The sequence below is a fragment of the Ascaphus truei genome, chromosome 4, assembly GCF_040206685.1.
Source record: "Ascaphus truei isolate aAscTru1 chromosome 4, aAscTru1.hap1, whole genome shotgun sequence".
Classification (NCBI taxonomy): Eukaryota; Metazoa; Chordata; class Amphibia; order Anura; family Ascaphidae; genus Ascaphus; species Ascaphus truei.
Genome location: NC_134486.1, coordinates 60,221,220 through 60,243,663, shown reverse-complemented (window position 1 = coordinate 60,243,663; position 22,444 = coordinate 60,221,220). Strand labels below are relative to the sequence as shown.

The 22,444-nt window shown below is 40.5% G+C and overlaps 1 protein-coding gene across 2 annotated transcripts in view; it reads right to left on the bottom strand.

Moving 5' to 3' along the window:
- Nucleotides 1–22,444, bottom strand: part of PPP1R21 (protein phosphatase 1 regulatory subunit 21) — a 70,918-nt gene that overhangs the window by 35,614 nt on the left and 12,860 nt on the right. For both annotated transcript variants that reach the window (XM_075595836.1, XM_075595837.1), the window contains exons 5-12: nucleotides 19,189–19,353; nucleotides 18,079–18,137; nucleotides 17,205–17,299; nucleotides 9,827–9,879; nucleotides 7,052–7,201; nucleotides 5,237–5,338; nucleotides 5,062–5,150; nucleotides 1,267–1,403 (exon numbers count right to left, since the gene is read on the bottom strand). In XM_075595836.1, the coding sequence (XP_075451951.1) occupies nucleotides 1,267–1,403; nucleotides 5,062–5,150; nucleotides 5,237–5,338; nucleotides 7,052–7,201; nucleotides 9,827–9,879; nucleotides 17,205–17,299; nucleotides 18,079–18,137; nucleotides 19,189–19,353 (850 nt within the window). The remainder of the gene's footprint in view (nucleotides 1–1,266; nucleotides 1,404–5,061; nucleotides 5,151–5,236; nucleotides 5,339–7,051; nucleotides 7,202–9,826; nucleotides 9,880–17,204; nucleotides 17,300–18,078; nucleotides 18,138–19,188; nucleotides 19,354–22,444) is intronic.

The window sequence follows — 22,444 nt, the reverse complement described above, 5'->3', positions numbered from 1 at the left end:
TTTAGGGGCTTCCAGGGTCAGAGAGACATGAGATTTTGGGAGTAAGTTTTAGGTGGGATATTTGGGTCGAAATGTATTCCTTTTGTTTGCAGGAGTTCGGGGAACAAAGTTACTGGAGGTCCAGTAGTTCTCCCTGACGTGCAGGCATAATTTGTGGGTAGGTGGGGTGAATTACTTTGGGGCTGCAGTGTACCCCCCAGACTCCTGGATTTTGAGCCCAGGTATCCCAAACTAATTTACCACACATATATAAGGTTTCCCAAAAGATATGAGTTTATTAAGATAGTGTATTGTGTTTTATACATTATGTATTAATGTCTATATAGCCAGAGGTGGATTAGCATTTCAATGCAAACAGCCCAAGAAATAGGACTCCCTGTGCAAAGACATGCAGGTTTGTGGCACATGGTGAGGGGGCTGTGGAATGGCTATCTTCAGGAAAGCCTTTGTTTCACCTAGACGTATAGGTGCCTTGACAGCAGGGGTGATGGGGCTGGCCAGGAAAACGGTTGCTGGGTTTCAAAACCATAGGCACGATTTTCATTGGCAAGTTCTTGAATTTTCCCCTCCGCTCATTGAATGCAAAACCACAAATCGTGCTCTAAATGGCTGCCACCCCTTTCAATTTTAGAGTTAGGCAGCATGCCCTATATAAGGGAGGGCAGTGTAGCAGATAGTTCTCGCTTTTTTGTTGGAGATTTGAAGAGACCAGGAGCTGCTGGCAGGCTTCTCAAAGATGCTTCTGGGTGAAAGAGCTATACACACCCCCCACCCAGAGAAGCATGGAGAAGCCCAGCCAGCAGGCTGGAACCAACTGGAGCGGACAGGGTAACGCCTTTTGCTGAACCAGGCGCCCTGCCACTAGGAAAGACTAGATTTCACCCCCATCCCCAAAGCAAGTGTGTATATTCTCTGTATTTTGTATTTCTGTGTGTTTCCGAGGTCTTTATCCAAATAAATTCCATTTTATTTCACTTGCCTTGTATATAAATATAAATGTGTTAAAAGACATGGTCTACCGTGACACACTGCATTTGATAAGTGCTTAAGAAGTGATTATATACATCTTACATAACATTTATAACAATAAAATGGCCGAGAAAATGTTACACATGCAAGTACATTCACTTTTTTGTACATTTTAAGTATGCATACTGCTATTTATTGATTCAGCCTTTACCCTCCTATTTTGATGCCTGTACTAGGTATTTTTTTATGATGATTGCGATTTGTTCATTTTTTGCAGTAGTGTAAGGTAACACTCACTTGGTAAAGCAAGGAGATTAATGTAAGTCTTCAGCTTTTCAAAAACTGCAGACATCTTTTTCATATCCCTGTGAAGTTGTAGATTTCTTGTTCGCAACGCAGATGTACAAAGGGAAAACTCAGATTCCTCCTCCAAACTATACATGCAAGAATGGAGGTACAAAATAAGGCTCTCGGATTATGATGCAGTTTTACACACATCTAGCTATCACAACAAATAGCTTTAAACATGGAAAAAAAAACAAGTCTCAGACTTCCTGCATTATTGCTAAATAAAGCAGATTCAGTTCCCAGCTAAGAGTTCTTGGTTCAAAAATGAAGACAAAATGTATGTTATAGTCGCCATTTTATTAAAAAAAAAAGTAAAAAGTGGATAAGGGAGACTTAGAGCATATAACGTATCTTTCATAGATATCTATGCAGCTATTCTGTCAAAACCTTTGATCTCGCTTAGTAGAGAGTAGAGATGGAAAATATAAAAAAGTTAATGCTTGGTAAAGAGCGGACACTAACTCTTGTTCAAACATTTTAACTTTAGAGGGTCCCTCGTTTGGTCTCTATATAATTTCAGTGGAAGACTGGAATGTGAAAACAGCAAAGATAGGGCTGAGACGGAAGGCTAGTGACTCAAGGTCTCTGATAATGAGGGAGACATAGCACCAAAACAGACCAATTATTCTGGAACAGGAAAAATAAAGTTTTCAGAGAATGTTCCAGGACTGAACTTTAGTAGATCACTGAAAATATTGATATTGATTAGGGTGTGTCACCATGTGCATGACTAATACCCAACTGTTAGGAGTCTTCCAGGATCGGAAGGTGTCTCATGGCAGAAGAGCACATGGTAAATAAAGGCCCAATAGTTTGAGAATATAACGTGAAAAAGGGACTTTTAATAATACATTCCAGGCCGTAGCAGCAGCAAGAGGAATAATATACAAAACAGCCTCAAGATGCAGCAGCACCAACCCATCAACAGTGTGCACAGCAAGCGACAGAAAGGGAGTGACACGAAGACGTTTCTCAAAGTAGATTTAGTTGTAAGCACAATTAGGGTTAATAGGTTACGTTGCCAAAGTGTGATGAAGACAAGCGCCCTGGTTTAGACAAAGAATTGCTCCCAAAACCCTAGTATATTACACTTGAAAAAGCCTTAGCCCTAAAATTATTTTCATCTCATTGTGCACATACGTATTTCCCCGCCCTGGCTTTATTGTCTGCATTCCTCCGGGGTAACATGTATAAGGGGGATTCTTCTTTCCTTTGTGTACAGTGTCTACCGCTAGTACCTAAATCATGTATTTGGCGACTAAAGAGGGACAGTTGAGAGAAGTTTTGCTTTCTGGAGATTTACTTCCATTCTGTCTTTTTCCTTCTTGACACCTGCTATAAATCTAGCCTAGGGATGTGCAAAGGAATGCAAATTTGATCCATGAGTTTTCTCCGAATTTAAGAATATTCAAACTGCATACCAACATCCGACTGCGGTTTGAACATATATATATTCATATATCAAAATCCCGCCTGCGATTTTTTTTTTTACAATCTGTGGCCTGTTTTTATATTAAATCTGTGTTATAATGGTGTGGCATCAAAATTTCCCTAAGCACCTCTCACTTCCCACTAGTATTTATTAAATTATTTTACATAACCTTGTGGTTTGGAGTTTTCACTATGAAGGGAGGGTGTAGTAGAAATGGTGGCTGGTTAAGGGACAGGATTGGCTGCACAGCCCCAACACCCGAGAGAGAAAGGGAGACTGGAAACTATGAGAAAGTACAGTAGCGTTCGGGCCAGGCAGTGCCCCCCGCTTTTAGGGAATTATTATATACAAATTTTAATAAAAAGATTTGGAACTACAGCATTTGTCTGCTCAGTCAGCAGCACTCTGACTCCGCACTGTCAGCACTGAGCAGAACTACCAATGCACTTGTTATTATAGTTATTATTAGTTAGCACCTTTAGCAATAGTCAGCAGTACTAATGCACTTTTAGCACTTGTCAGCAGTATTACTGGTCAGCAGTACTTTTAGCACTAGTCTAATTACCATTACCCAAACCAAGTACCACTATCAACCCACATAACAAGCCGGTGTCAAACCCACAACCACCACCACAATGGCTTAATCTGAGGCTGCAACCCTATTTTTAGCCTAGAGAATCTAGGCAGGTTCGAATTGTAGCAACCCATTCGTACGTCTATATTCTAGTCTCATACTGAACATTAACCACGAATGCAACACACTTGGTTATACTGTACTCAGTCTCTGCTACGTGGGTTCCACAGCTTCAAGTACAACAGTATGTAACCTGGTGTGTTAGATGTCTGGGTGATGGAGGTATAAGACTTATTCCCAAAACTTGAAATCCTGTGACTAACATGCCTTTTTTTCCCCAGAACCCCCCTCCCTCTCCCCCACTCACCAAACAATTAAAATAGTCAAAATTCAAGGTGCACGGTGCACTGTAGATAAGGACCTGCGTTCAACCAGTAAAATACAAAGTAGGTCAAGTAACAAAAAAAAATAATAATAACAAAAAAAACACATGACCATGAAAATCGACCTCAAATTCGAATTGGTCGAGACAATGGTTACTAGGTCTGGCTGAGGGCTGCTGATATCTCAGACGCACGATAAGGAAGTTCTGTAGCAGAGCTTCTGAGGCTGCTAAATGTTGCAACACAGCTCTGCTAATTCAGCAATTTAATGAATGTGACATTGATGCTTTAAAAAAAAAAAATAACTGCATTATCTTTTTTTGTTATTTTATTAAATACTTTGTGCAACCAATGTTAGGTTAATTTGTTCTGCTGAACATTTTCACATGCCATTGTATACAGATAGCCGATTTGCTTCGCCACTCTGCAGCAAGAAGGGAATATAGAAGGGGAACCATACGAAAAGTGTATATACTGACGAACTAGATTGAAATGTGATTTGGGCTTTTTTAAATCTTCAATCCTATCTACTTTATACAATTCCCTATACGTGTGTAGCTCTCTAATACATAATTTTTAGTAGTTTTGTAATTCAGAAATAAAACAAAAAAAAGCACAAATTAGGGAAATAAGTACAGCATTCACCTTTCCTTTTAAAAAAAACATCTTAATAAAACTATCTTCAGAAAAACAATTTGTATGGAAATGTCCTTTTATTTGAATCCCAAACATTGCTGCAGGTAAATATATTATTTATACATATACATATACTATATATTTCCAGACTTTTGTACTCTGCTTTTCTATATTATGGCATCCAATATAAATATTTTTCAAATACACTTTTCTTTTATACCCCTTGCTTAATCCCTTTCATATACCATTTGTCCGCACTGTGTCTGTTCATCCTGAAGTTCTCTCCTACCACCATTTTCTCCTACTAGAGCTGTCAACTGGGCTCCAGTTGTGCCGCTTGTTTTTTTGGCACCTCCTATTACTGTCTCTGCCCCCTTGTTACTAGAGCTTAATTGTAGTTCTCATGTGATCTTGCTATGAAACGGATGGATCTATCCGAAGCCTTAGAAAGTGGCTTGGTTTATTCTCAGACGAGTTGTGTAAAGCAAGTGGGGAAAATCACAATTATACACTAGGCTACAGTTACCCGGCTACGGGAAAATGTTACAAACTCCAAACAAGATATAGATGATATAACACATCACCAGCACTACAAATTAGTCATGTGCACTACATGAGATACAAACTGTCACTGAAATAAAGAAATCTCTTGGTTGAAAAATTAATTTTCTGAATAATATTCATAATGTAACTTAAAGGTACAGGGGAAAAAATCCTACCTTTTTAACTGATATGGAAGAATCTTCTGCAGAAAACAAACGTAGGACGCAAAATGCTCTGCAAATATTTTCAGTTTGACCGTGGTTTCCTATGAAGACAAAATGTAATTTGTCATGTAATTAGGAGGAGCTTTATTTGCAGCCAGGGAGTGAAGAAATGAGGCAGAAATATTACCAGCACTGTAACAGTGTCCTCTGTGATGCTCTCAAACAACTGCAGCATGCCTTCCTCCAGGGGTCGCACATAAGAGGCATTTTCATGAAGATACTGTGAGAACTAAAAACAAACAAAAAACAAAGGACGTGGGCAACAAGGAGATCAAACTGGTGCATATAAAAAATAAATTAAAAAAAGGGGGTGGGTGGGGCGGAGTGAAAAAATATCAAATTAGAATGCGAGGGGGAGGAAAAGAAAAAAAAATATCGGGTAAAAAAAAGGGTTGTACAAGTCTAATGTAAAATGAGAACAAGCTGATGAAAACTAGGAAGTCTAAGTTAGTGCTAGTATAGTTTGTAATGTTCTAGGGATCCCAGATGCCTCCAGGTAGTGCTGCTGCCTTTGGAGATGGTCCCTCCACCATTCAATGTAGTCTATGAATCTGTAGGAAGCAAGCGCAGAACACCGCCTCATGGCACAGTGTTTTTAATTCAAATGACAAGAGGATAAATATGAGAACTGCTCACAATTGAATTTCTTTAAAAATGCACTTATCAAGCCTCTTAGCTCACATCCCGGCTCCTCAGCCCGCTGTAGATGTTACCTACGTCAGAGCCACAGCGGTGCTCCCTCCGGGGGATCTCGATCACATATGTTGGGACTCCTCCATCACTGCTTGAATGACGTCAGGACGGCGGTTGCGCGCAGACTCCTGTGTTTACCACAGTAGTTATGGCAACCCTACGCATTTCACAAGTAGTTCGCCTTGCTTCCTCAGCGTTAATGCTTGACCTCACAGATGGGACGATTGGTACTACTAAATTTTATTACCAATCATTAACTAATAAGTTAATTGTCTTATTAGTTCTAATCATTAGACAACATCTTCAGCAGGCTGAGAGTTGAACGAGGGAGCTGGGACACGCGCCAAGAGACTTGATAAGTGCCTTTTTAAAGAAATTAAATTGTGAGCAGTTCTCATATTTGACCTTTCGTCATTTGAATTAAAAACATACTGCGCAAAGAGGATTTATTTTGCGCTTGTTTCCTACAGATTCACAATTCTACAAGATAATACAATTCGAATAAAAATTGAATTGTTGTGTCAAATGTCTAACCCTATTTCAGTGATGGAGCAAACAATAAATGCATCACTGGACACTGCAGAAAAGAAGAATTAATGGATAAAGCTGTAGAAGCTTTGGTCACATTGCTCCTAATGTAGTGTAACTCACTCAAACACAGACCGAGAAACGAATGCAACAAGCAAAGACTCCCCTCTATTGGTTATTACTGTGAGCTACAGTACAAAGCAATAGACATACAGATCACACAATAGTTAGAATCCAGAGAAAGAACTGCTGCTTTAAAACTGATGTGTTTGCAAAAACATGTGACCGATATAACCTCACTAGGCTCTAGCAACAAGTTTGTATGCGAGGTTCTCACTCTGCTTAATGCCAATCCTGGTAATCAAAGGTTTTAAGTATTTGCAAAACTATCACCTGCCCTCCTCCCTCCTTTTATCAATACCTACAGTATCCAAGATTATTCTAACATCTTCAGTATGTATGAAAAGTTTAACAGTGAACAACAGCCTGTTCAGATGTTCAAAGGGGTAAGGGACGTTAAATATTTAAATTCCCCACCATTCCAATTTGTTTCAGTGAAAATGTTACGTTAGTAATACATGAAGAAACAATATACACATTTCATAAAAAGGTGTCGGTACACTGTAAAAAGTGAATATTGGCTAATACATTCTCTGTAGTTTATCAAGCCTTGAACACCACATGTTTTTTTCAATTACATTTTCAGACATTGAACATGTACCTTTTGATTTAATGGTGTAATGACATCAATGGCAGAGTCAATAGGAAAAATCTGGACTCTCTGTTCTGTGTATGTATGGAAGTTCAGGAGAGCTGTAACCAAATCTTGAACAAAAGCCAGGGCCTGTGCTACTAAGTCCCGTGCTTTTAGCTGAAATGAAAACAGATTAGTCATCAATGGTTTAATCAAAACACAAGAAAGAGGCAGTGCTTCATGTTTCACATATTAATGGTTAATTTAAACCACATTAACCAATTAAATGCAAGAGGCATTGCAGGTTTTTGAGGCAGCAAACAGGTTAACAAGCTGAACCATTGCTCACAGTTCAGTACTTGCCAATTGAAATGAAGATGAAAATGAAAACGCTGCTAAGGCTACACATAGTGCCGGCGACGTCAGGCTACGGTCGCTGGAAAAATCAAATTGAGATGACTTCCAGCGATCGCGACCAAGCCGCCGCTCCGCGCTTACTATAAGCGCAGGTGACGGAAGCAATGCATTTGTTTTGACGCAACGTTGCGTCGCTGTCACCGGCAATATAAGTGCAGCCTAATATTGTTAGGACACGAAGTTACTACTCTCAGAATTATATTGCTCTGTGCGTATGGATTGAAGCGTAGGAGCGAAGATTTAACACAGACACTTTACACTATATCCACAGGAGTGCCTCTATCTACTTGTGCTTGTTTGATTAGATCAGAATAGCCGTGTTAGTCCAGGTGCAATAATGCAGAGTAAACAAATACTTCAGCATTAGGTGATACCTTTTTTTTGGACTAAATTGATTCAAGACCATCTTTCGAGAGTTCTCTCTCTTCCTCGGGCCAGCAATACTCATTTACAAACATTCCATGAGTTAAACATAGATGTAACAATCAAGATTACATTTGTAAAGGACCTCATTGTGAGAAGCCTCTGTGCTTTTGTAGAAACTGCTGATACCTGTTGTATGTTTTCCCATATTAAGTCTGAGCTACATCCAAAAACAGTAGGTCATTATTTATTTAGTTGGATTTTTACTGCTGTACTAAAGGTCAGGTTGTGCATTGGTATTTTGTATTCATGTTTAGCATCTCCTAGCTACTGGTGGACTGAGAACTTGGCAAACATTTGCTACTTTTACTTACTTAAATAACTATGGAAAATGTTAAGTGTTTGCCATAATTGTGGAATCTGGATTGCGATAGAGGATGTGAAACTTTTTTTTTCTCCTGGCTTTTTGCTCCCCTCCCCCTATATCACAGGTGACCAGCACATTAGGCAGACAATGAGCAAAAATTAAAAAAAAAAAACAAAAAAAGGGGTTTTGCAGCGAAAGTCTGGCTCCATAACAGTAGTAGGACAGATACTGCTAATAAGATGCAGCTTAGAATTTACGGGTACAATGCAAGACCTGCCCTATTGATGTTTGCCGTAAAAAGGGCAGGAAAGTATATTTTAGACTAATCCAAAATAAGTAACAAAGAATCTCTTATTATTTATTAATTAATAGGAAACTGTTAATGCTACAGGATTACAGCTCAAAAGTGTGCACTATGTTGTTTTTCTATCCCTGTATATAGCACCACTCCTGACTATTGGTACACTGGGAACTTCACACATTTAACAATTGTAACAAAGATGCAAGTCCAGTATATGTTGCCAAGTAGAGCTGCACCTGTAAACTCTCAATACACTTTGTAATGGGGAACGTCTTAAAGCAGCAGTCCAAGCTACTGTTTTCTTTTCCCTTTAATGCTGAGTTCAAGGTGCCAGACACAGGAGTTGGAGGGCGGGCTTTCGCGTGTGCGAGCGTCAGTCTGCTGGGCTATGTGTGCACATCATCCACAGCAGACCTTTTCAAGCTTTTAGGAGACGGGGGGGGAAGTGGGGCGATAGACAGCAGCTTAGGGATCGGTGTTGCTGTGTTGAAATCATTTTCAAGAATGATTTCATTGGCTGCCGAAGTACCAGTGACGCTGCAGCAGCTTCAAAAAACAACTTGGGTTGTTTATTGAAACTGTAGCAAGCGTCAACTCCGTACTTCGGCGACAGGGCAGCTGCTACCCTGACAACTGCTATTCAGTTGAAACAATTTGTATCTAACGTCCGCCCGCACGTAAGCACGCCCCCCCTCCGAAGCCGGCACCCTGAACGAGGCCTAATATGTTCACCAATATAATCCATTCAATGATAAGTAATTAGCTAAATTGCCGATCAATCAGCAAAGATTCAGCTCGGGGTTCACTAAATGGCTGTCAGTGCAGCAGAAGAGGACCAAAAGATGCAAAGTTCTTTGGGAAGATCATGTGACCAGGCAGTCACTAGATACGATTGGTGCAATGCTAGAGAAGAGGCAGGGCTCAAAAAAGGGTGTGCCAGAGCCTGTTTCAGAAGAAGGGCATGTGACTTTGTAAATTGTTGCTATAGAAACAAAAACGCTTGTTACATTACACATTTCATTTAGAGTTGTTTAAAAAAAATTGCTACAAGTATTTTCACAGCACAGAATTTATTAATTTAACAAAAAAAACAAAAACACATGTAGGCTATTGCTTGGGTTGCAGCTTCAATCAAACATTGATATGGCATTAAAACGTGTGGCAGCAGCTGCCCTGGCATTCACTTTTCTTTATTCTTTGCAAATGTTTATTTCTTCAAACAGAAACCGTACCAAAGAAACATGTTCGTTTTATGAACAGCCACATGCAGGCAGCCATCTTCAATGGCATTCAGAAGATATAAAGGGTGCCATGTAAATGCATTAACTATTACAAATTAAAGTAGAAAACTTACCTGACGTCTTCTATTGTGTAAGGGTACATTCAGGGCATTCAATTCACTTGTCCCTAAAAAAGGAGGTAAACTGTGTATGCATATATGTTATTAAATAAAACGTACAGGAGGATGCAGCATTCTCACATTCCAATGTAAGGCAGCAGGATTTAAACAAACAAACAAAATACATCGACAATTTAATGCTGCAATGCCATGTATTTGTGGTTCTGCAGCATTAAAGCAGCAATACTGCCCAAAATAGATATAAATATTTTTTTAAACAGTATTTGAACTGGGCATTCTCCAGGTGAACTGCTCGATTTTCAGCTCCGGGTTACCCAGGTTCCCGAGATACTTATCGGTTTAGTTGCCAGAGCACTTCCTGGCTCATGGCAGCTATGTCCATCCAATAGGAAGCTGCAAGGTCATCCATTGCAGCTTCCTATTTAGCAAACATTTTTATTTGGAAGGCACCTAAACAAAGAGCCTTAGGCCTGGGACATAGTACATAGGAAGCGGCTTTAGCATGCGTGTGGAGGCTCAGAAATTTTGAGCAGACAAGCAAGTTTAAATTTCGGCGCTGAGGGGAGCGGATGCGCGGTCACGTGACCGAAAACAGCCAATGGGAGCGAGGGACTAGCCCCGCCTCGCCTCCGCCCCCAAAGCACGCTCACTGCCTCGCCTGCCAGGATGCATAAAAGCTCCTGCTTGAGCAGACGAGGCAGAGCAGGAGCGCGGATCAGCGCAGCCCGAGGCCTTATTCTATATTTGTCAATTGAAGTCAAAGGGGATTTTCTTCCAAACATGGCCCAAACTATAAGGCTGCGTCCCCGCTAGCGCTGAGCGGGCGGCTCTTGGCGAGGTGACAAAGACATACAATATATATGTATATGTATATTTATATAGCGACATAAATATACATAGCGCTTCACAGTAGTAATATATGTTGTAATCATATAAATAACAAATAATATAAATAACAGGTCATGGGAATAAGTGCTTCAGACATAAGAGTAACATTAAGGAAGAGGAGTCTCTGCTCCGAGGAGCTTACAATCTAATTGGTAGGTAGGAGAACGTATAGACAGTAGGAGGAAATTCTAGTAAGTGCGTCTGCAGGGGGCCAAGCTTTTTGTATCGTGTGTCCAGGATTATCCACAGTGCTATTCATATGCTTCTTTAAGCAAATGTGTCTTAAGGTGGATAGAGAGGGTGCTAGTTGGGCATTGAGGGGAAGGGCATTCCAGAGGTGCGGGGCAGTCAGGGAGAAAGGTTTAAGGCGGGAGAGGGCTTTAGATACAAAGAGGGTAGACAGAAGACATCCTTGAGAAGAACGCAAGAGTCTGGATGGTGCATAGCGAGAAATTAGGGCTGAGATGTAAGGAGGGGCAGAGGAGTGTAAAGCTATAAAAGTGAGGAGAATTGAGTGTGAGATGCGGGATTTGATCGGAAGCCAGGAGAGTGATTTCAGGAGGGGAGACGCAGAGCCAGATTTAGGAAAGAGTAGAGGGATTCTGGCAGCAGTGTTTAGGATAGATTGTAGGGGAGACAGGTGAGAGGCAGGAAGGCCGGACAGCAGGAGGTTGCAGTAATCGAGACAGGAGAGAATGAGGGCCTGAGTCAGAGTTTTAGCAGACGAGTAACACAGGAAAGGGCGAATCTTTGTGATATTGCGGAGGAAAAAGCGACAAGTTTTAGAAACGGTTTGAATGTGAGAGGAGAATGTGAGAGAGGAATCGAGTGTGACCCCTAGGCAGCGTGCTTGGGCTACTGGGTGAATGATCGTATTTCCAACAGTAATGTGGAAGGAGGTAGTGGGGCCAGGTTTGGGTGGAAGTATAAGGAGCTCTGTTTTTGCCATGTTAAGTTTAAGTCGGCAGATGGCATCCAGGATGATATTCCAGAGAGACATTCAGAAACTTGGTCTGTATAGCAGGTGTAAGGTCAGGGGTTGAAAGGTAAATTTGTGTGTCAGCATAGAGGTGATATTTAAACCCAAATGATGTGATTGGGTCACCTAGAGAGAGTGTGTAAAGAGAGAAGAGAAGGGGTCCCAGGACAGAGCCCTGGGGTACCCCCACAGGGAGATCGATAGAGGAGGAGGTGTTAGCAAAAGAGACACTGAAAGTATGATGGGAGAGGTAAGAGGAGATCCAGGATAGAGCTTTGTTCCGAATACCAAGAGTATAGGTAATGTGGAGGAGGAGAGGGTGGTCCACGGTGTCAAATGCTGCAGAGAGGTCGAATAATCTGAGCAGAGTGTAATGACCTCTGTCTTTGGCAGCATGGAGGTCGTCGGTTATATACTGTAGATAGATATAGATAGATAAATAGATAGATATATCTATATAGATATATAGGTGTATGTGTATACACACACACACACACACAATTTTTTTTAAACTTTCTAGTTCGCTCAGCTTCCCCTGCAGCGTCTCCCCCGCCAGCGCTTCCGAAAATTAAGGACACCCGGCGCTCATGCTTGGAGAGCTCTCCAAGCATGAGCGCGCTCAGCGCCAGCGGGAACAAAGCCCAACATAGAAATATATCGAATTAATCCTCCAAGTATCTTGAATACTGTAAAAATGTAATTAAAAACACAGGCTGGATTGCCGCTATAAAAGACACAATGGAATTAAGCAACTACTTTGAGCCATCTGTAACTGTGTATCATCAGCTATTTGTACCATGAACGCATTCTCCAGTATCGACCGGCTCAGAAGCAACATCTTTTTCATTTATTTTTACACAGGGTAGGAACCTGGGGCTCCCCCTGAGCCAAACAGCACTATTTTCAGCTCTATTGACCCCCTTATCAATGGCCCGAATACCGGTAGTTTGAGCAGTAAGTATCTCGGGAAACAGGGTGGTCCCCAGAGCTGAAAATATTGCAGTTCAGATCTGGAGGATAGCCCAATTCCAATTCTGTATTTAAAAAAAAAAAAAAAAATTGTTAGAGTGGATTTCTCCTTTAAAAAAATTAAAACGTATACAATTGCGAACAGCACAATAAACAAGACGTACAGCGCTTCATGCAAAAAGTGGACTTTACCGATGCTACAGATAATGCATTCTGTGGTTTGGCTGTTTCGTCCAAGGAAAGTGCGTACATGGAAAATAGCAGAGGATTCATTTACTTGCAAGATGAATTATATTTTTAACAAAGGAAGCGAAATGAAGTACAAGCCTAGAATGTAACCACTACTTGAACCCACCAACGCCTGTTCCTTTTGTCCACGCCCCCCCCCCCAATTTAAATTAATAAAAAGAGGACCAGAAATGCTGTAGCCATTTAATACTTGCAGATAACTGCCCCGTATTATCCCCAACTGAATCCAGTGACCCAGTTCTTGTGAATGCCTTGTTCTTAATGAAGGAATTTTTTTTATTTGCTGCAAAAACTCCTCAGGTTCAAAACCTAGCTCATATGTGCAGAGCGGCAATACATATTTTGGAAGAACCCCAGTGAGAGAACTGGTTCATCACATATTAGAGGATTTTCACCCCGGAGTCCTGCAGCGATATGCACTGTTGGTTCCTGGGTTCAGATCCGGGTTTTGTGCAGATGCCTTTTTCTTTGATAACAAGCACTTTTATGCACTAGGTCAGGGGTGGCCAACTGCAATCCTCAAGGGCCACTAACAGGTCAAGTTTTAAGGATATCCCTGCTTCAGGACAGGTGGCTCAGTCATTGACGGTCACCAATAATCACCAATTTAGTACAGGTGGCTCAATCAGTGCCTCAAACAATGATTAAGCCACTTTTGCTGAAACAGGGATATCCTAAAAACAGACCTGTTGGTGGCCTTTGAGGACTGGAGCTAGTTACTCCTGTACTAGGCGATCCAAAAACAATGAATCTGTTACATTATCTAGGTTCTAGAAAGAAATGAGCAAAGGGTGGGCAGACACCATGAAATAAACATACCAGACATGGGCAATCATGTCTGGGAGATACACTAATTATATTTGCTATGGACAGTCGCATTTGGGGCTGTTTGGCATAGAGGTGGAAGGTCTTCTCTCTTTCTGATGGTTTTCTATACATACATTTTATGGTTTTTACAATTTCCTAAGATTATTATAGCTACTAAACATTTGATCATTCAAAAAAGTCAGGTCTGAAGCCACACACAAGCCGTCTTGCTGTTGTCATTGATGTGGTTTATATGAAGCTATACTGAGAATAGGTCTTTGTTAATTAAATCACTAAATCACCCACATTTACTTACAGTTCTTTTTTACAAGCATAGCAAAAGAGGACAAGATTATGATTCCTTTATGCTTCCTACAACTTGCACATGAAATATACATTGTGGAAGAGAAAAGAGAAATAAATGTTGCTTCTTTTTGCCTTCTGAATAATGTATAGTTATTTCTAGTAGCACTGCTTCTTCCGTTTCAGGAAAGCAAACCATACATTAATATGCCGCAGGCCACTCAAGTGCAAAAGGGTTAACCTCCGTCAATGGCAATATAAAAGATTTTGCAACATTAAGATATGTATTAATCATGTCTTTGTATTACTTATTTATAACTGACCTGAAAAATGTATACCAGTGTACTATGACAAATATAAGGATTGGCTGCGTGGTTTGTGTTTCGGTTTTTCTAGGACCTCTCACATTTTGTCCTTCTAGACCAGGGGTGGTGAACTCCAGTCCTCAAGGGCCACCAACAGATCAGGTTTTCAGGATATGAGTATTAAGCTACCTGTGCTGAAGCAGGGATATCCTGAAAACCTGACCTGCTAGGGGCCCTTGACGGCTGTTGGCCACCCCCGTTCTAGACTTTAATGATTTGCAGTTGAAGTCTCGAGAATTGGGATAACTATCCAGATCTCCCAATTAAGCTTCAGTTAAATTGACTTAATATAAATTATATGAAATTATACATTACATACTGCAACAAACACTGCATTGCAGACATCATCCCTTAAGGAAAGTTCAAACTCGCCCCCCTCTCTTGTAACCTCTAGGAAACTCTGCTTCTATGATCAACGTTCTACTTCCTAGATCCCTTTGATCATGGTAAATTTAGAACTCGTGACATTTTCCCATATGAAGTTTGAACCCCACACAAAAGCAGTTGGTTGTTTATTGTTTCGGATTTCTGCTACGATCAACATTGTTCTGAAATCCCTCCACTGGTTACTCTGCAAACTCCTTCAGAGACCCCACTCTCATTGGAGTTTTAACTGCCCTTAGTTTCCGCTACTTTTTCTGTTGCTGGAGGAAGCCAGATATCACCTCAGGGCTCTGTCCTGGGACCTCTTTTCTCTGTACACACTTTCTCTAGGTGACCTAAGCACATTTCTAGGGTTTAAAAATCACCTCTATGCTGACGACACACAAATTTACTTTTCAACCCCTTACCTTACACCTGCTGTGCAGACCAAATTTTCTGAATGTCTCTCTGCTATATCATCCTGGATGGCCCTCCGCCAACTCAAACTTAACATGGCAGAAACAGAGCTCCTCATACTTCCTCCCAGACCTGGCCCTACTACCTCCTTCCACATTACTGTGTGAAGTACTATCATTCACCCAGTAGCCCAAGCACGCTGCCTAGGTGTCTCACACTACTCCTTTCTCATTCTCAAAACGTGTGTAAAACCTGTCGCTTTTTCCTTCGCAATATTACAAAGATACGCCCTTTCCTCTGTCGCTCGACTGCTAAAACTCTGACTCAGGCCCCCATTCTCTCCAGTCTCGATTACTGTAGCCTCCTGCTGTCCGGGCTCCCTGCCTCTCACCTGTCTCCCCTACAATCTATCCTAAACACTGCTGCCAAAATCCCTCTACTCTTTCCTAAATCTGTCTCAGAGTCTCCCCGGTTGAAATCCCTCTCCTGGCTTCCCATCAAATCACGCATCTCACACTCAATTCTCCTCACTTAAAGCTTTACACTCTTCTGCCCGTTACATCTCAACCTTAATTTCTCGCTATGCACCATCCCGACTCTTGCGTTCTGCTCAAGGATGTCTTCTCTCTACCCCCTTTGTATCTAAAGCCCTCTCCCAACTTAAACCTTTCCCAATGACTGCCCCACACCTCTGGAATGCCCTTCCCCTCAATACCCGACTAGAACCCTCTCTATCCACCTTTAAGACCCACCTTAAGATACAATTGCTAAATTAAGTAAATGAGTAGCACCGTGGCCAATACTATACACATGATACATAAAGCTTGGCCCCCTGCAGATGCACTTGCCAGAATGCCCTCCTACCGTCTCTGTACGTTCTTCCTACCAACTAGATTGTAAGCTCTTCGGAGCACTGACTCTTCTTCCAAAATGTTACATTTATGTCTGAAGCACTTATTCCCATGATCTGTTATTTGTATTTGTTATTTATATGATTGTCACGTGTATTACTACTGTGAAGCGCTATGTACATTAAAGCAGCAGTTCAAGCAATATCCTACGTGTAGTTTTTTTAAATAAATCAGTTCTGTACTATGAGAAAATACTTGTAGCATTTAAAAAAAATGTTTTAAATACATTTTTAATGTAGGAAGCATTTCCAAAGTGACAGCCCCCTTCCCCTTCTGATAGGCTCTGGCTTTTGAGCCCCACCCTCTCTCAAGCAGTGAAACAATTGTATCTAGTAACTACCCAGTCAATCATATTCCAGAACTACATTTCCCATAATGCTGAATTAAATAACCCTGAGCAAAGCAATTGATTACAGGAGAATGGATCGATCTGCAGCTTAGCTAATCACTTGTCAGTGTGCCGATTGTATTGATGCCCATATTGAATGGGAAAAAAATATATATTTATTTTTTAAATGGCAGCTTGAACTGCAGCTTTAATGGCGCTATATAAATAAAGACATACATACCTCAATAGTGGGACGGATGATACTTGTGAATTGGAGGTAACCAGTGGAATCCTTTTATCCCGAACCCATTCTGGAGTATTTGCTTCTGCACTGCATGGCTAACCTATACACGCACCTCAGCAAGGAATAATAAGGAAACAATGCCGGAGATAGGGGCACAACAGCGATGGGAGAATGCTGTATGGCATACCAGTAAAAGTACTTGTGCTGCTAGGAATTAGTCGAGTTTGGATCATCAAGTAATACAGCATTCTTCTTGCAGGGTCAAGGCTAAAACCATACTGGACACCAACGTTGTATATAGTAGCATTAGGTTTTTAAATTGGGTATGGAATAGGTTATCTTCAAATCTCCTACTCTTACTCTTCTGAATCAGTCGACACCTAAACTATTACATGAAAGAAAGAAAAAGAAAAAAAGGAAGGATGCCTGTTGGAATAAATCCATCCGGATTAGTTAGGGAAGCTCTGAAGCTAGACTTGGACGTATATTTTCAGTGCAAATTCCTTGAAATTAACATGCAAACGTTGTTAGAAGGGAAGCTGTACGTACTAGTATCATTAAAGGGTACTTTTTCATTGATGATGCCCAAGGATTCATCCAATCTGCTACTTAAATCTACATGAAGTGTCTTTAGCTGATATTGGCTGAGAAGACAAAAAGGACATTTAAAATCTAATCTGTTCGTTTTCTAGAAGACAAAAACCACACAACCTTTATAATTGCGCACCGTTCAACAGAAACACACCTATGAAATATATTTAATATACAAAACATTGTGCATAGTGAGTAATGATCAGAAAACATTTAACAATGTTAACCTGTTTGCTACCATAAGGGGCCAGCAACACAAGTAAAAAAAGCGAGTAGGTGTTCATGCTTTTATATATGGGAAATCATCACACTACATCGGTTTCTTACCGAGTCTGCTCTTTCCCCAAGTTAGGAAGCAACTCCTAAATGGTGGTTATTGATCTTGCCAGCTAGACCTAAATCACAACATAATCCAGATGTTTCTGCACAACCCAAAAACTGCTTGTAGTTTTGCCTTGTAAATAACAGGGTATTTATATACTTTAAAACAAGAAGTAGGACACTGTGCATTTACTGTGAAATGACCTTGCTCGATTCTCGATTTAGAAATTGCCGTTCCAGACACACGAGAGGTTAATCCCTGACGGAGAACCATGGTACACTTATATACAGCATCATTAACAGCTTTTCTACAGTCTGCTCTAATCAAATTACAAACATGGAAACAAGTTTTTTTTGCACCAAGTACTAGACAGTATTATCACATTAAAACATTGTAAATGTTTTAAACGTCATCTATCAAACAAATTGACAAAACAAAGAAGCACTGTGCACCTTTCTTTCTTGAAATTGCAAGAGAGAAACTGTTTTATTACCGCAAAATAAAACATACCATTCTTCAGTTTGCAGCCTGCGGTCCTTCGCTTCTCTTTCAAGAGCCTGAGATTTAACCTGAACAATACACAATTAATTCAATGCCATGTGTTATGAAGTCAAAAGATTACAAGTTATTTTCTTAATTATATATAGTTTTGATCATCTTAATATTTTTAAAGAACATGTTCTGAAATACATAAAAACAGCAAGTGGTGTATTTCAAAAATACCCTTTTTGCCCCCATTCTGCATGTGTTAAAAAGCAACACACACACACACACTATCAATGAGTGATTGGTATTCTCTGCTTGTGTCGTCTGTGTTGATTTTCTTTGCACCAGTAACATCATACAGTGATCAATAGCAAACAAAGATTATCGTTATGTGAAATGGTAGGAGTTTAGATGCTGTAAAATATGTTCTCACAACAAACATTTTAGAAATGGTTTCAGTGGCATAGTTCATGACAGACTAAAGAGTGTGGTAGTGACATATTAGGAGTTTAGGAAACAACCTACATTAGTGCTCCCTAATGGTTAATGGCCATTCACTAAAATACAAAAACATAAAGATGTAGATTTAGCATACATGGGGCTCTTAGTATATGGTTGGTGGTTTGGCACAAGACAGTACACACAAAAAACAGATAGGAACAGATCACATACAAGGTAAGAGTTATTTTAATGATAAATCACATATATGATTAGGGTTTCCCACGTTAATAAGCATTGGAAATGGTAAAACAAAAAACAAAAAAACAAAAAAAAACCACAGGATCTAAATGTTGGTGGCCATGACCAGCTAGTGAAATAGCCAGCCAACTCTGCTCAATGAATGATCACCCTTGTGTTTATGGAAACATTTTGTGTTAGCTTTTTTTGTTTTAGGGTAGTTGGTTGCAGGTTCCTGCTTAGTTTTATTTCTAAATTCTAAACTGCAGAGGATTCTATGCTACTTAGAACCAGGTCACACAGAGAATGGAACCAACTTATTTTTCACATTGTCAGCAAGATTTTATACCAAAACACAGAAATCTGAGGAAGGAAATGGTGTGCTATTTAATAGATGGATTTCCTGCAAAACATTTTTTTTTTTTTTTAGAAAAACATGCAACTTTTTTTGCTTACCTCTAATTTTGCCTTGTCACTCTGCAGCTTTTCAATGGTTTCCATGTACTTCTGGGTTAAGCCATCCACTACAGCTTGGTGCTTTGCAGTGCCCGTCTCCAGTACTTGTAACCTGATTCTCAGCTCAGCCTCCATCTGCTTGTGTGTCTCGCTTGCTTCAAAAAACTGAACACAAACATACATTGACCACTCTCTAAAAGTTAGTATAGCTTATTATTATTATAATCACAAACTATCATGTCACTGTTTCTACCACTGACCTCGCATAACAAAAAGGTAGTCTGCATTAATAATAAGGAATCCACTCTTTGCAGATTTACCAAACCCATACATACATCGCAATCAGTGATCCTATTGAGATGGGACTTAGCGGCTATATAGTACCTCTACTTTTGTTTTATTGTTTTTTTGCACTTGTGCCACTAAATTTATTTACAGACTTAGAATTCAACTTTATATATAGAAAAGGAGATTCCTTTTAGAGGCTTTCCCAATTTTCTTTTACTTTTCTAAGCCACTGACTTCTAAGGGAGGGCTCCTGAGATTAGACTAAATCTGCAAAAGTGACCTCCTCCAGAAGGATAAGACAAACTGCATGAAGATAATGGGGGCTATGCACTAAGCAGTGATAAGTGCTTTTATGTGAGATAAAAAGCCATTATAGCGTGATATTGCCTGCTGTGAGATTCACAAAGCAGTGATAAGTGCTTTTAAGTGGGAAAAAATGCCACTATAGTACGATACTGCAGTGTTATCACTGCTTTGTGAATCTCACAACAGGCAGTATCACGCTATAAAGGCATGTATCTCACTTAAAAGCACTGATCACTGCTTTGTGCATAGCACCCAGAAAACCCACTTATCACTGCTTAGTGCATGACCCCCTAAGTGCTAAAGTGGAACCTGTGTGTGGGTAGTTCAGTCCCGAACAGATCATTTCATTTGGGACTAAGGTGAACGAATGGCAGTCACATTTTTTACTGGGTAAATTTAATTTATAGACACCTTTAAAAAAAAAAAAAAAAAAATTACAAATAGACTAGTTCAAATAAATAGTTTAAAATATATTTTTTAAAACGTCCAATGCTTACATGCAAACCAAAGGCTTTGAAAGGTTTTTGTAAGGTCTTTGCTGATGTCTGACTTGTAAGCAGTCCATGCCAGTACAAAAGAATGGCGATTATGCCTTGCCCAGTTTGGGGTAGCACAGAAATGTTAATATCTGGAGCCAGCATTGAGTCCAGTGTACAGAGGAAGCCGTGAGGTGAATATCCTGCTGCCGATTAGGCTGACCAGCCTGCTGCGTGTCCTTACCGGTATCTAGTGACTGTGGAAGTCTAACCGGAGGGGGTAACCTGTAGACACCCAGGATTGTACATCTGACGGCGCATGCCAAGGAGACCCACAACCCCCGCTTACTCACGGAGGAAGCGAGTCCCAACAGTGTATATGCCCGATCCAGCCCTGAAGGAACTATCTGGTGTTAACCCCAGAGAGGAAGGACTTCACAGGAACTGACAGCCAACTGCTGCAATCCAGACAGCATCCACCCAAACAGCAATATCTCTGTCCTTTTACACACCACTATCAGTTCATTTCTTGAACTGATCATTATTATAGCAATTCTATTCATATCAAAACTAATCTATGTGGTTGTTTAGTTTGTGTCTATGCACTAGTGTAATTTATGTGCAGTTTTCATGTTTATATGGTCTTCATAGGTTAATATAAAGTTGAATTGACTTGTTACTGCGCCTCCACTTAATTTCTTATCGTGTTACAATGGCTTGTATTTCCCAAGAAAATCCCTGTTACTGGGTAACAAATTGTCTTGCAACTATGTAGCCTACTGAAACAGACTCTAAAAACAGAACGCTTCTGTATTAAAATAGAATCTAAACCTGCTCATATGTATAGTGAGCAATAAGGATAAGTGACTGATGACCTTTTTAATAGTGTCTGGGCATAACCAAGATTGTAGAGGTCTTATCTCAGGTACGCAAAGTGAATTGTGTGGTTACCTTACCTCTATATACAGAACTCTAACCAAGATTAGCAGTGAATCTGCATAGTTGGTTCTAGGTAGGGAGGAAGTATAGCAGAGGCTTGAGGTAGAAGCTAAGCTGACACTATATTGTGGTGTTCAGAACCACTAACCTCATTTCACGCAGCTTTATCGAAGCTCATATCTGATGGGTATAGACCGGTATGATGTATTGGCATATCTAATGGACATACTTGAAAACATGAGGTAACTCAATGTATTCTTCCTGGTAAAACATTTTATCAATAAATAAGGCAGGGTACTTGTAGACACTTCATACAGCGTTTGTAGATTTAGTATAGTTGTCATTTAAACCCACAGATTCCTGGGTGCCGTAATACATTTAGCGTGCTCAGTACAGAGTACTTTAAACCTGCTCATATGTATACTGAGCAATATGGGTGAGCGTTTCCTGACCTTTATACTAGTGTCTGAGCTTTACCCAGATAGTAAATATCTGACCTCAGGTGTGCAGCGTTAAACACGTGGTTAATGAACCACTTCTATATACTACGCTCTAACCAAGATTAGCAGTAAATCTACATAGTTTATTCTGGGAAAGGAGGAAGTATAGCAGAAGGTTAAGGTAAAAACTAAGCCGAAACTATATTGTGGCGTTCGGAGCCACTAACCTCTTTGCACGCGGCCGCATCTAAGCTCACATCTGTTGGGTGTATACCGGCATAATGTATTGGCATGTATAATGCAGGGTACTTGTGGACACTTTCTACAGTGTTTGTAACTTTGGTGTAGTTGCCATTTAGTCCCACAGATACCAGGGTGACGTAATACATTTAGCGTGCTCAGTACAGAGTACCGTGACATTTCTAAATTGAAGCCAAGGAATAATTACCATACGTGTTCCTTAGATGTCAGGTACCTGACTGCCAATGATCGTTTCGCGCGCAGCGCGCGCTTTGTCAAGGCTCCTATTCATCACAGACACGTTTCTTCAGCGTTTGGCTGATTTCATCCCCTGATGGGAGTTTCTTTTCTGCTATTGACACATTACTATCAGACCGCAATGCCGGACGGGAAGATCAGCATCTACCCACACAAGGAACCAGGATTACAGGGCGGAAGTACAGGGAGCTGCTGTTGGTTGCCGGAGGATCGTATCGTGAGGTGACACAGCCTGCATCTGCTGGTGGGAGCTGCGGAGTGCCTCTCCGGAGTACTGCTGGAGCATGAGCAATGTCTCATAAAATGCGC